Source organism: Talpa occidentalis, unplaced genomic scaffold, assembly GCF_014898055.3.
Source record: "Talpa occidentalis isolate TD23 unplaced genomic scaffold, MPIMG_talOcc4v2.1 talOcc4.5, whole genome shotgun sequence".
Taxonomy (NCBI): Eukaryota; Metazoa; Chordata; class Mammalia; order Eulipotyphla; family Talpidae; genus Talpa; species Talpa occidentalis.
Genome location: NW_023604861.1, coordinates 33,407,321 through 33,422,926, shown reverse-complemented (window position 1 = coordinate 33,422,926; position 15,606 = coordinate 33,407,321). Strand labels below are relative to the sequence as shown.

General features: G+C 33.8%; 1 protein-coding gene across 4 annotated transcripts in view; it reads left to right on the top strand.

Annotated features, from left to right (window-relative positions):
- Positions 1-13,162, top strand: part of TDRD3 (tudor domain containing 3) — a 132,619-nt gene extending 119,457 nt beyond the window's left edge. For 2 of the 4 annotated variants that reach the window (XM_054701596.1, XM_054701597.1), the window contains exons 14-15: positions 9,382-9,507; positions 12,898-13,162. In XM_054701596.1, coding sequence (XP_054557571.1) covers positions 9,382-9,507; positions 12,898-12,928 — 157 coding nt within the window. In that variant the 3' untranslated portion in view covers positions 12,929-13,162. The other 2 variants (XM_037528970.2, XM_054701598.1) reach the window with 2 other exon arrangements.
- Positions 13,163-15,606: the final 2,444 nt, after the last annotated feature.

The window sequence follows — 15,606 nt, the reverse complement described above, 5'->3', positions numbered from 1 at the left end:
CTGTCTGCTTTAAGATTTAAATTTTTAATTCTTTTCCTATCAGTCTTATGTTCCTTAACTTTCACAAAAGGGCGATTCTATTTTTATAATACATATTTTTTCTTACAGATACATAAAGCATGTCAAGACATTTCCCCTACTCACTCCAACCTTTAGTACTTTTTAATGGCAAAGATTTGGACTGTATTTTGTCAGTATACATGGAGTGTTTTTTCTAATTCTGTTTCTTAAACCTAAATTACAAATCACTGCAGCATACTATATGTGTTTCAAGTGGTCAGTTATATAAAATGCATTGGGTTGACTGTTTTAGTGTAAAAAGCAGTCTGGTTTTATGATGTAATTATTATTTCAGAGTGAGAATTAGTTAATTAGTTAATAAGAATTAGTTATATTAGCCTATCAATTTAATACATAAAAATGATACAAATTATCAGAGTGAAAGAAATGATTGACCACTGTGATCATTCTCTCATCTGTCTAAACCATAAAATATTCCAAATCATATTTATTAAATTGGCATTTTTGGGAAAGCAGTTGTTTTCAGAAAGATAATTTATAGACATTGACCTGAAAACCTATCAACAGGCATAGATTGGCATTTTCCATTATTAATCATCATTGCAATGCTTCCACATTTTTAAATTATTTCTAATTAGTTTCTTTTTATGGCATTTGCTAAAATTTTGAGGATATAGTCTAAAAGCAAGTTTTTTAAAGAAATTTATCTTAAAATATTCAAGATTTATGTAAATAACCTCTATCACTTTTGAGTAACCATTTTGAGTTATTTGAAATTCATTGCTAATTTTCTCCTTCATGTTCAGTTTGCCCCTTCTCTCTATAATTAAAAGAGATACCTCCTTATAGGAAACAAAAACAATGGTAACAATAGATTAATTTGTAATGTAACATTATTTTTGTTTATAGTTTTTGTGTTTCAGGAGAAATAAAGCAAATAGCAAGAATCTTTCTCTTTACATTGACATTTTTTCCCAGTAAATTTCCCACCATTCCTTATCTGCCCAAAACAAGTAAGGACATATTCATAGAACAGAGTTCCTTATTTTTAGCAAAATCTGTGAATCTAGGTAGTTTAATTGAAGCAGGCATGAAATTCAGACAGTAGGCAACATGCATGGCTTGTTTGTTCACTCTTTATTGTATTCTCTCTTACAAGTCTATTTGTAAACCTATGGTTTCATCATTGTTTTTTTATGTGAGAAAACTGGTATATTGAAAAGTTAAGTAACACACTTTGGAAGTGTGTGGTAGAGTCTAAATTCAGATTCAGATTTTACTTAAGGGACTGAAGTCTTAAACACTAATGCCATGATAACTGTCTCTCTAGGAAATCTTTTAGTAGATTGGCATTTTTTGGAGGAAGAACACGCTCCCTGCCCTGATTTCAGGACAAGCTTTTAGATTCCATTTAACTTTTAGCTAAAACATGCAGTGAGTTTTAGAGAGGTACATATTGTTATAAATCCTATATTCATTCTTGGATTTCATTATAGTATTTGGACAAAGATAATGACCTGTTTTTTTATTTTCAATTGAAGTAACTTTGAATTAGAAATGTATATTATATACATTTCAGGAGTGTATCACTGGAAAGCGATGTGTTATATATTGCATTGAGTTTACCACCTAAGTTTCAATAGTGACCTTTAAGTGATATTTATACTAGTCTTTTGGCTGAACCACTAATTTATTTAAAATTGAGCATAAGCTAACTGTTAGAAAAAGTTAAAACTGTCTGAAGCAAGAAACCTAACCATAGGCTATGTGATACAATGGGAAGAACTTCAAAGCATACACACCAGAGGTCTTATTAAAGTGTGACCACTTATCTATCTTTGGGTAAGTTATTCTGAGCCTTAGTTTCATCATTTATGGAATGATGAGATTAAATATTTCAGGGCATCCCTGTAAAGAATAATGAAATAAAATGTAAAATATTAGGCACACAGTGAAATAAATGTTCATTCCCTTTTTCTTTTACAAGTTATAAGTAAACTCAGGTATGTTTTTCAATGGCAGAATATCTGTGCTTTCATCTTTTGGAATTTGAAAAGTGTGACATGTTTACAGTGTGTGTGTGTGTGTGTGTGTGTGTGTGTGTGTGTGTGTGTGTGTATGAAAGTGTGCTATATCCTGCTAGTTAAAATATGGATATAACCCTTTGATGTTTAGTTGAATTTTCACAAGTGACTGAGCTTCCAAAAAATAGCTTGTTTACTTTGCATTAAAGGGTATAAGATTTTTATGTTAGAGGAAGTACAATAATGAAGAGTATTATATTTGCTTTCACTGTCATTTTTTCTTCCATGTTAAAGTTTAGTTGTTTTGTTTAGATTGTGTTTTAGTTGGCAAACATAGTAAAATGCTTGAAATAGGTATTCAGATGATTTCTTAATATATAGAATAATCAACAATTTCAATTTTTGTGTAACTTTAGAGAATAAACTCCTTTCTAAAAATAGAAAATTAGAAAATTATAACCACAGTAAAATGTCTCATGGCTCCTGAAATTCTGCATAATATAGGAATGAAAACAGTATACTATGTCAACCATGCATTTTGGAACAGTAATTTAATTTTAGGTCAGATTTTTTTTTTTTGTCTTGAATCAGTGTTGGTTTTTTTTATTTTTATTTTTTTCCTTTTCTGCTATAAGCTAATTGGTTTAACCAAGAGGGGAGTAAATTGGGGAGGAGTAAGAACAAAGTGGGAGGAAGCACAATGGCCTGTGGTGGTGGAATATGGGTGGTTGATGGGTTCACTATGGTGGTAATACCTGATGGGAGTACCCCAATATTACCTAAGTTAGAAACCTGAACATATAGCTACCATATGACACAGCAGTTATACCACTGGGTGTGTAAGCCAGAAAAGTAAAGACTTGCACTCACATAAAAACTTGTAAAAAAAAACTATTTGGTTTAAATAAAATACTACTGGACATGGTGTATATTAAAAGATGATCTTTGAGCTACTCTAAGGAGAAGGGTAGGATAGGGAGACTACAGAACTCCATGATATTTTATTCTTATTTGAAATCTTACTTTACCTGTTTCCAAACAAATAAATTAGTCTATTATGAAGTTTACTTATTTAAATCATATATAATAACTTAATAATATATTAATGAAGTCTGAGGATTTTTTTTTCCCATTTAGGTACGGAAGGTGAGTTTTTATTAGTAAATAAGATACTTAATTTATAGAAATTAAAAGAGTTTAGTTTTCTCTGAGTTTAGAAGGCAAAGGGAAAAGGGTGCTGAACTCAGAGACAGAGGCCATCCTTCTCTCTGTTCGTCAACTAGCTTGAGTTCTTGTATTAATCAAGTCATTACACCCATCTGGTTCCCAATGTATAGCAGCAGTTGACCAAGGTTCAGTTTTTAATTTTGTGCCTTAGGGGTTTACAGAGCTTAAACGGTCTGAAGAAGAGAAAGCCAAGGGGATACTGCTCATGTTCACATATAAAAACACCCACTTTAACCTGAACCCATCTATTTTATGTTGGAATTCTATATGCAGTTTCATTTGAAGAAGAGTGCTATATTTATTCATAAATAAATAATAATAATTTTTACATCTTTAAATCAGTTCCATTAAATTATCTCAGACTGTCTTCCAGTTCATTTTAACTGTGTGTATTGCCTTCATTCTCAGAAACATAGTGAAGTGCAGATAGAACTATGAATCATATGACCTGTGTTCTAGCTCCAATTATGGAACTGATTGTGTGAGCAAATAATAACTTCTTAGTTGAACTATTCTCTATAGAAACTTCCTTTTTTTATAGTCTGTGGCTCCAGGCTACCATGGGCCCAGTTTATTTTGTGCTAGAGCTGTATTTTAAATTGGAATATATTTCTTAAACAAGGATAATTGGTAAACTATGGTTGACTGTTAATCATAATACATGTGCTATGAGCACAAACAATTTTCATGATCTTCATAGGAAAAAAGAGTTGACCCAGCTTTTACTTTGAAATTTTGGTTACTCTAATGTAATAGGGTGTTAGTATAGTCAATCTAAAGTCAATCTAAAATAGATCACTTTGAAATGCCCTAGGTTCTACTTTTGGAATCCATTACATGATTGTTTGGTTTTTTTTTTTTTTTTTTTTTCATTTCTGAATGGGGCAGAGATATTCTATTTCATTATTTGGACTGAAAAGTAAAATCCAAGATAGAAGTTTTGTAATGATGACTAAGAGAGGAAATACTATAAATACCCTGGGAATAAGTAAATGCAACCTAGAGCCACTTCAGAAAGCTTAATAATCTTCAAAGTGGTTTTCACACATTAATCTTCATGCCATCCCGTAGATGAAAGAAATTTAATTATTATATTCTATTTACTTATAACTACAGGAAGAATCTGAATGGATTGAGATAGGCCATTTTAATAAGGTAATACAACAAATATTTCATCATGTTAAAGACCTACCATGTCGGCACTCTGTGAGGCACGATATATCCTATTGGCATAGCCTATTTTATACCTTTTTGTTTTTAATAGGCTTTATTTTTAAGAGTAGTTTTAGATTCACATCAGTACTGATTGGAAGGTTCAGAGACTTACTATATATCCTCTCTCCCCCAACACATGCATAGCTTCCCCCTTATTAACATCCTTTAACAGAGTAGCACATTTGTTGTAAGTGATAAACCTACATTGTCACATCTTTATCAGCCAGAGTCTATAGTTTTCATCATGGTTCCCTTTTATATGTTCTATGGTTTTGGGCAAATGTATTACACATATCCACCATAATATGATTATACACAATAGTTTCACTGCCCTTAAAATAGCCTATATTGGGGCCTCCCTGATGGCGCAAGGGGTTAAGACACAACCTATGAAGCTGTCCACAGCCAATGCATTACGGGTTTGATCTCCTGCCAGAGAGGTGACCCACATGGCGTAGCAGACCTCTCCTGTCTCCTCCACTGCTCCCCTCAGCAGTGTGTTTCAGTCAGTCTGCCTGTTCTGTTCCCCACTCTGTCTCTGGTGAATCCTCTCAACCCCTGCATCTCTGGCCCATACCCCAGTTCTTGTGTGCATAAATAAATAAATCTTTAAAAAAATAGCTTGTATTCTGTTTATTCATCCTTTTGTCTCTCTCTGACCCTTGGCAACCATTGATCTTTTTACTGTCTCCATAGTTTCACAGATTTGTTTTTAATATGGTTGTTTGCTTGGGTTTTATATTAAAATTAGCTTATATTTCTAAAAACTGACTATACAAGCTAACCAGTCAGATGAAATGACTTAGAAATACATAGACTAAGTAGTTCATATGTCAGCCACTGAAGGAGACATATACTCATTTGTATTTCATTGTTCAAATTATCCTAAACTTGCAGAATTATTGAGGCTATGTGATATGAATTTAATATACTATCTTATGTTTTTGTGAGTTATCTAAATAGATTCTGTCCAGAAGGAACTGATTAGAAGTTTTGTTAAATTATATACCAGAATTGCTATTAAATGACAGGTGACAATAAGTTTTTCTAAGTTTTGTTTTATAAAGGGAATTGCCATCTCTACTCCCTAGCCCTACCAAACAAATAATCTCTCATTGTCTCTTCACAAAATTATGACCTTGGTAATGTGCTGAAGGGACTGCAGCATTTTAATTCAGATAAGACAATTCAGAAGGTTAATATGAACATTTAACTGAAACAGAGGAAAATGTTGTATTGTTAGCAAATGGAGACCTGCCCCCCACCTCATACAATGAAGTTCTATGGAGAACTGAATCAGCATTTAGGCCTCAGAAGCAGAGGCAGAAGAAGAAATACCAATAAAAAGGGACAGGTTGCCAGACTTGAACTTCCTGAATTTCAGAATTATTTTTCAGGGTGCCCTGGCACTTGCAACCTCTAAGTTTCCTCTTCCTTCATTTGCCTAGCCTAGGATTTCACAACCCTAGCACTGTTGGCATTTGAACTGGATCATTATTTGTATGGGCTTTCCCGTGCAGTGTAGGAGGTGTAGCAGTGTCCTTGCCCTCTACCCTTAAATGTAATAACAATTCCTTGCCACACAGTTTATACCCCCTAAGTTTATAATAACCATAAATGTCTCCAAACCCACCAGATCTCAGTAACACCCCTCAGTTGTGGCCAGTCCAAATGTCCCTAGACATTACCTAATGCCCCCTGAGGGGCAGAGTCACTACAGTTGAGAACCACTGACCTAGCACCTTACTTAGAGTATGGGTTTGCATACTAACTGCACTTCACCATGCTATTTATGGAAGTGAGAACCTGACTCTATTTAAGTGTGTGTCATAACTCCTACCGAGGTATGTTCCAAGTTCCAAGTAACTGATTTACAATGAGTTTTTGTGTAATAGCTTTTTATAGTCAAGGGAATATGTGTGTGTGTGTTCTCACTTCAGGTGCAGTATGCACTAGTGAGACTGAAAATGACATGCAGGGAGGATGTTGTGATCTGTCAAATGTGTTTTATAGACAAAGTTGTGAATTTCCTTTTTGCATTGGTGCTGTGACCTTTTTTTTTTTCTTTTAAATATCATTCATACTTGGTGTCACAATGACTATTGCAATTTGTATTTTTTCATTAAAAAAGGTCAATAAACTAGTAAATATTGGCATGAAAAGAGAGTGCATTTTGAATATTATTACTTTTAAATCATCTTGTTAGCATGACTGAGGTAAGCAGAACATCTGAGTCCCAATAAAATGGTTCTAAATCTCAGAAACTTGGACAGTTCCAGTTTATGAAAGTAATCACAAATCTTTTAGAGACTCTTGCCTGAGAGAGAAACAAAATGGCCCTGGTCTGAACTCACTCTAATAAGCTCTGTACTTGGGAAAATCACATCCCCTTTCTGGTTTAGAGATTCCTCATCTGTCAAAATCTAAAGAGATAGATGGCTTTCCAGGACCGTTTCAGCTCAAACAGTGTCAGATTTTTTTGATTATGTTCATTAACTATGAAATTTAATTTTTTTGAGTTTTAAATGTTACATAGTAGTGAACCTAAAGGAAAAAGATAGGTTAGAAGAACAAAGTATAAATTTCATTCAAAGATGACTCCAGACTATCTGCTCTGTTAAATTAAAATATGTGTTACATAAAATGGAAAAAGGTATTTAGAGCTAAAAATTACTAGCTATTAGACCACAGGAAGTAGTTTTGGTGGGAAACCAGGTTTGCTCTCAACCACTGTTAGAGGAATTTTTAAAAGTTAAAAAAGCAAGATTATGTTTTTGACAATAACTGAAAACAAAGCTATCAGAATCAACTTTAATTTTTTTGTTTCCACTTTGTTCAAAAAGATTGTGATAACATCAAATAATGTGAAAAGGATCTTAGAGTTGGTCATCTCTATAAAACCATTTAATTGGCTCTAGGTAGTGTAGACTGTGACTATTTTAAACACAGTAGAGACAGCTTTTTAAATAGCAATGTCCTATTATATAAATCTAGCTCACCCAGTAAAAGTAGCATCCTACCTTTAACAGTGTATTTTATTGACAAAATACAAATTTTTAGATGTCTTCTGGCAGTTCTGTTGCTCATCGTGAAGAAAAAGAACATTCTATTCTAATTCTTAAAATAATTACTTCATCTACTATAGTACCAAATATTTGTTTATCTTATGCAGTTAATATGCAAAGATTCAAATGTGTTACAGGTCATAAACTTAAATAACTCCCTTTCAAATTTAGCTGTAATATTTGATAATCTTCATTCAGAACAGTGACCAGAATAATAAAAAAATTCTCATTTCCTGATCACATTTTCCAGTTTTCTTCCTGCATTTTAATTGCTTTACTAAATTATAGACATTATAGCTGATCCTCCTAATCACTTGAGATTGTTAACAAAAGATACATAGGGAAAGGAGAGCTTTTTGAAAGCTTTTCTCTAAAAGGTAGTTGTTGAGTTATGCCAGATATATTGTCAAATATATTTGAATATAATATGAATTTCTCCATCCTATTATTTCAGTGATGATGGTCCTCTAAAGATTATCATTAATTTTTGGCTATTGGTTTATTTATTTCTTTTAGATGTAGACCAAGAGTTGTGGTTGTAAGCATCAATATTTAAATCAAAACCCAGGTTGCCTTAGAAATACTAGGACAAAGTCCCAAAACTTTCCTGGGCTTCATTGTCCTTTGTATAAAATGGAAAGAATGATAAGAATAACATGGATGAATTCTAATAATGAGAATTACGTTCATGCCAAATATTAAATATAATTTCTAAATAGGATTTGATCAAATTACCTTAACAGGTCTCTGCTTCAATCAGGTAAAATTGTGTAGTTGGATCTGTGAATTTAGAGAATAGAACTCAAGTCTTTTATGTAATTGCCTGTGTTATTTACAGGGTCAAAGGTAGCAGTCTTTTGGGAAAGAAGATTCAAAAATAAAAGGATGAGGAAGAAGTAGGATAAATTTCCAAGATTATGCAAATTATTATACTCTGATAATTCAGTTGGAATTTTAACTCAACTTTTGAAATAGATGCTGTCTGTGTCATAAATAAAACTGAAAGCCAATTCCCCCCACTCCCTGTATTTAAAAGGGAACATTAATTTAAAAACACTAAAATAACAGGGTGGCAGCACTCAGTAAGAAACCAGTGTGGCTTTTGGCTACATTTCTGTTGCTTTTAAGTCCTTTCAAATATTATAATTAACTATACTCTTTCGGCTGTCTAATCTGCTTATCCTAATTTACCCATGCTATCCCTTGACCTGATAGATCTGCCCTTTCAGTAAGAAAGAAAAGGAGAAGAAAATAGTTTGTGTTTTACGATGGTGATTGCTATGTCTTGCATGAAGCTTTCTTTATATGTAAATTGTATTCCCCTCCTCATTCCAATTCATTATTTTTTCCTGTCTCTAGATGTAAGGTTCTTAACGATGTTGGAGATTTCATCAGATGAGGACAGACAGCTGGTGAACACTCTCTGGCTCTTCAAACCCTTTTTCATATCTGACGAAAATCCTTTTCCATGATAAATACTTAGAAATAACTAGAAGCCTAAATATTCAAGAAAAATTTTATTATAATGCTTGCATTTATGTTTTTACCACATTGGTTCATTTGGTGAGATATTTATGCTATTATGTGGAAATAGCTTCCTTTTCTAGAATTTAAATTGGATTCTGTTACCACTATAAATTTCATTCTTCCATTACCAAGGACCTTTTTTTCCCCCTCTTTTCCCTTGCCTCCCTCTATTATAAAAGTTGACAGATGTGAATCCCAGGGCAGCTTAAGAGGGCATATCAAAATGGGGACCATAAAGTATATTTAACTTAGGAAACTTGGCGCTATTTTGAACATGTTAAATCACTACTCTTTGCAAATAGGAGGAAGAAGGCACCTACGACCAAACTCTTGAGTTCCGTAGAGGAGGTGATGGCCAGCCAAGACGATCCATTCGCCCAACCCAGCAGTTTTATCAACCTCCCCGGGCTCGAAACTAACATGAAAAGGTAAAGTTAACATTGTAAGGTGGTTTTCATATAATAAAAGATGCTATTCCTGTTGAATATGTAAGTCTAACTCTTAATATTTTATAATAATATAATGGGAAAAAAGATGTTTTAAAACTTGCAACTATAAATTAGGTAAGGTTATACCATAGTTACATATTACTTTCCCACTAAAACTTTCCCCACAGATGCTATCTCTAATTTAATCTTGTTCTCTATGCCTGCACTCTATTATTGAAGGTGATGACAATCTTCAACCTGACTATTAAATTTGAAAGGAGGAAGAAAATAAAAGGAAGCAAAGAACTGAGTAAAATGGATAATTGAGTTTATTTTTTATTGTTTAATTAATTTTGATTCTTTTTAAGAAAGAGGAACTTATTCAACTTATCTTTGGGAATTGGATGAAGACAACATGACTTACTCAGATTTAATTTTTGGACCCAATGCTATCAATCTAGAAACTTTTATCTTAGAGTTTCACAGAATTGCTATCTGAAAATCATCTTCAATAGGAAGGAAAAGAAATAAAACCAAAAAGTCATGAAACTAAACTAAGACATCTTATTTTGATGAACAAAGACTTTATATTTCTTAGTATGTTTTTAGAAGGAAATAGCTCTGATGTCACTATAGCTAATTCATATCAAATAGTACAAAACAAACTGTTCCTAATCAATTTAAACTTTATAATCTTAATGGTTTTCTGTGTTCCTTGAGTTAAAGCTTCTATCATCCCAGACGGTTGCTTTAGATTGTACTGTCTGCCATTGAAATTTTGGATTTTGGACCTTAAAAAATTAATTTTGGCATGAGGTAGAGGGTGCAGTCCCATGATGGTATCATTAAAAATCCTCTCACCACAAAATTTATAGTAATACATGAATAAGTAAGACACCTGTAAAAATAAGTAAAAAGTATGTTACTTATTTTTATTTTAATGCAAACATATTGAGTAGGATTATGAAGTTGAATTCCATATCTCTTTTATATATTTTCTTTGAATGAGAGGTTTAGCAATGACAAGAATTATATTTTTTTTTCTTGTCACACAACTGAATGTTATTTTCTTCTTGAAAAAAATAAACTGTCTTTTTTCCCCCTCATTCCTAGTTTTGATTAGCTTAATAATTTAAAAGGAAGATATACATTTAGGCAGTCATTTGATTTCCTAATGTAAGTACGAATTGTAATATAAGCTGAAATTTTTCTAAGGTTCCGTAATCTAAAATTGCTCAAGATAGTGAGGGACACATAAAGTGATTTCTGTTACCACTTAAACATTATTTCATAGGCAATTTTTTTTTGTTTTTTTATGTACTTTGCTAGATGATGGATGACACATAGTATCTAGCTGTGTAGCAGTGCTCATTAGATCAATATATTTTGATAAAGTTTTTGATGTGTATTTTACCTTTTCTTTGAATGACCTACAAAGTTTTTTTTTTTTTTTTCAATAAGGCCTCATAATACCATCACTGCCACCCTACACTACATGTATATTTTCCCAAAGAGAGAATTGGATTCTACTTGAACCAAGGATAACATCAGTTACTAACAAGAACAAGGGAACAAAATCTACTAAGGAAACATCAGTAACTAATAAAAACAAAAGATACCAAGGAGTCAGGGCTAGGTAACAGAAGAAATTCTCATGGAGTAATATAAGAAATAGGCCCAAGTCTGAGAAAAACTGGTGGGAAGTCAGGTTCAAGCCTTGAAGGAAGATAGGACCCAAACTTCAAAGTTCTAGTTCCTGGAATCATCGTAGTTGTTATAGAAAACATAGACATATGAGTAGCTGTGGATGGAGAATGACCCATAGTTCTTCAGTTGGCAAAACTGAAGCTTTAGTTCTGGATTTGAATATTGGATTTGAATGTTGGACTCCTAGGAACTACATATCATGTAGTAGAAGGAGATCTCAGAAATGAATTTTAAGTTTCATTTTCATAGTATGGTAGAATCCTCTGAAGACATTCTGAAGAAACCTTAAAGACAGGAATAAGAATCCACAGTAAGCCGTTTCCAACTGTACAAGAGAATATCTGAACCAACACAATGGGTGTTAAAAATGGCAGCAACAATGTGTCTTACTCTCATCAAAAGTTTGATTTTGATATGGTTAATGATATCATGAATTTCTAAATAAGACTCATCAAAATTAAGCTTGAGAAATTCTGCTGTAGGGTACAGCACTAAGAGGTAAAGAATCTAAGAGGCTATTGCAGTGGTCTAGTCAGAGTGGTAAAGTTTCACGTACTGCTATGAAAAGAGAAATAGCCTGTGTGGGAAGAATTTGTAAGACACATCAGCGCAAAACTCCTTAGTGCCATCCAGCACGTAAAGCGGTGTATTAAATATGCACTCACTGGGAGTTTCATTTCTAGTTTACTTGTTTGATAAAAGACTGGTCTTCACAGTTTCACTTATTAACCAGAAACCCCAGATGCTTTGAAACTAATCACTAAGCAGAGACAACTGCATAAATGCCATGACTTTGTTTTCTAAGGTCCATCATTAAAAACACCATTATTACTGGTAAAAGATCTATTTTTTAATGTTGGGTTTTGTGGGGTATTTTCCTACAATTTTGTCCAGTGTACCTTTGCAGAATTTTTCAAATTAAGGTCAGGGAAAGATCACTATAAAGATAGCTTTTATAGAGCCCCACAATGCCAGCAGAATAGGCATTATGAGAGAATAATGGAACCCAAAGCTCTTTATTTTCTAAACAGGAGACTATTTACTTCAGAAGATTTATGAGCTATTTGTATGCTGCCTTGGGAACCCTACCTGTTCCTGCCTTGGCATTCTTTTATGAAGCTGAAACACAACTGAAGCAAACAGGATTTCTCTCACCACTTCTCTCAGCTCTTTCTATTGTCACCACCAAAAAGTGGCTCATCTAGTGTGGTACCTGCTAACAGTGGGGGGCACACAGGAAGAGGTGGCAGAATAAAATAAAAGATCTGGCAGATTAAACCAATCCAGAAGTTTTCAAAGGAGAAGTGGGTGTTGGTAGGATGGAGGGAGAAGTACTTCTTGGGCAGGTTGCCTTTTTTTTAAGGTTATTCTCTATTACAAACTTTTCAGTCAACCTAAATTGCTGAAATCAGCATGCTAGTAATAAAGGTGCCAACAGTGACAGAGATGTACTTTAAGAATTTATAAAAGAAAATATTATCTTGAATGTTTTTGCTTTTGGTTTACATTATTATTCCATAGAAATTATTTATAAACTAGACAGCAGTGTCCAGTTTATTCTACATGAGATCTATTGATATTTATACAAGCACTTCACAGACATGTTTTAGCAGAAGTCTATCTTGAGTATGGAAAAGTCAATATGAGGGTCCAATTTCACCTTCTTCTCTCTTTTTTAAATAGAGTCTTTGTGAAGAAAGGAGATGTTGACTGAAACATCCTGGTCAAAACCTCCTTATGGATCTGCTTTCCCTTCAGAATACGATGGGAAATACTAGATTTTGGACAACAAACCTGATTTGGGGAGGAAACAATTCAACGCACACAAAGAATAGGGAAAAGTACCTGGTTAAGTAAAGGAAATACTTTTTACAAGTGAAAGAATTTTTTCCTTTGCCATCAATAAAACCAATGCTCTATTATATACATTGTTTTACTGTATGTTTTATTTGCTGAATGTTATCTTTCTTGTTCATTTGGTATTAACCTCATACTAATTGCCTTCTATAGAATAACAATTATGCATACTGAAGCCACTCCCTGTAATTATAGAATAAACCAATTTACAATTTGACATATTTCTTGCAAAAAACAACCTGAAGCCAAATAACCAATAGGATAAGGATATGACAGAAAAAATAGCAAAATATTTTTGATAGCAAAATTATTTAAAACTGGAAGATGTTGTAGCTTTTTCTTTCACGTATAATTTGAATAAAAAACAGGCATCCTCTTCCTGATGAAAGATACAGTGAATCTTTCAAGATGCATCTAATTGCAAATAACAGCAAGTCCAACTGAAATTGGCTTAAACACTACAGGGAATTAACTGATTCACTTCACTACCAGAAGCACAGTACGTTTCAGTTGGTTTAATTCAGTGACTCAGAGTTGTTGTGAAGGACCCTGATTCTTTGCATCTCTCATTTCTGGTTGCTCAGGCATCAACTTCATTCTATAAGAGGATGCCACATGTGCTTACAAGGTGGATGCAGCTTCCAAAACTATTAAATCTAGGAACTGGGTAGGGTTGCTTCCAGAAATATACTCCAAAAAGAAACTTTTCTCCTCTGGCCACACTTACCTGTATTGTGCTACTTTTCTGCCTGTGAACCAGCTAGTCAGTAGATGAGTTTAGGCCTGATCCAAGTGTCCCTACCTTACAAGTGGGTATGGTCCGCTTCTCCATAAGCATGTATTTGTTTTTCATAATCAAAGGTTTTTAAATAATTTTTATTTAATAATTGGTAAGTAAAGGCTATGCACTGAAAATCATTATACTTGCCAAAAAGAAAGGAAGTGATGTAGAAATAACCAGAATGTCCCATATGGAAAACCAATATGTATTAACTATAAACCTTTCATTGAAAAGAGTAAAGAAAGTCTTACCATAGTCTCAGCCATAGTGAATAGTTTAAAAGAAAAGAATGAGAGCAAAGGAGGGAGAGGGGAAGAAGGAAGTAAAGAGAAAATAGATTCCTTTGGCCAAAATAATTGACAAAATTTAGTACTTTGCTTTGAAGTAACAGAGACTTTCTCTCAGGGCCTGTTAACTTTAAGTTTTCTTTATTTTTAATCCACAGTTGATTGTTTCTATAGTATCTTAATAAGTGAAAGGATATGGGAGAAAAAGACATGGCTAGCAGTGTTGGGTTTTGTTTGTGAGGTTGGGGGGTTTCTTTTTATTGTTACTATGCATAATAATCAACTAGGAGCTTTGCAACCTGGATGCTGATATTTTTCAAATGGTCTCCTAAGTAATTTTTATGTGTTTCCTAGTTGAGAACCAAAGGAATACCCAGGGTAGTCTGAGGAGTTTAACAACTGGTGAGTCAATAAACCGAGGTCTGTGGGTAACTTCAAATGCTGGACCACTGACTTTTTTTGGTCTGAGATGGAAACAATACCTAGTAGAGTGTGAAGCCGAGAATAGACTCCACAGATGGCACTAGTATTGGGTAGTGTTTATGATAATTCAACAGTCCCTAAGAACACTCTGTATGGTAATATATGATATACATAATTTGACATGAAAACACAAAAAGAGTTTATGATTACTGCTGACTGCTGGGGCATTAAAGGGTGGGCGTTCTGACAGAGCAAAATATACATGGTTAAATATATCAAAAGCTAAACTCCACTACAAGCGTTTTCAGGCCTGGACGTGCAGATGAGTAGGTAATAGTAAAATTATCATTACAATTTCCTGAGGTTTTCCTAGGTGCTAGTACTATGCTAAGCACTTTTCATTCATTATCTTTTGTAATTTTCACAACTCTATTGTTACGTGTCTCCATTCTATAGCTAAAATAACTCGTGTTTTTCAGGACGGTTTAATCACGTATCCCAAGTCACAAAGCAGAATGTTAGAGACAGGATTCAAACCAAAAGAGTCTACAGGAACCTCCAAGGAAGACAGAAACCCACATTACAGGAGTACCTAAAGGGGAAACCTGTCTCCTAACTATTTCCCCTTTTTATTGTTAATTTGGTTTTGGTTTTCATTATGACTATATCCTGTCATATAAAATAGTACCTTGGATTTGACTTACAGTTTGTCATTGCCAGAGTATGATGTTTGTCTCTGGTTTTTTCCTCCTAGTTCTGTGACACATCGATCTCTATCTCTCCTCATCATGGCCTCTTCCTTCACCCTGTCCTCTCCTTCTGCTATAAGAGCATAGGTCCAGCCACTCCCCACTCATAAGCTGAGAGTTGGTGGGAAGGAAGCAGGTTTAATTAGAAGCCAGCAACCTAAAGAAATGGCAGACTATTGTGTCAAAGGCTATCTCCCCAAATCGGGGAGAAGCAAGGACTTATATGAAGAAATACTAAGGAAAAGCTAAAGGGTCACATCAACAGGATTTCAGAAAAATAGGTTGGGGGGGGGTG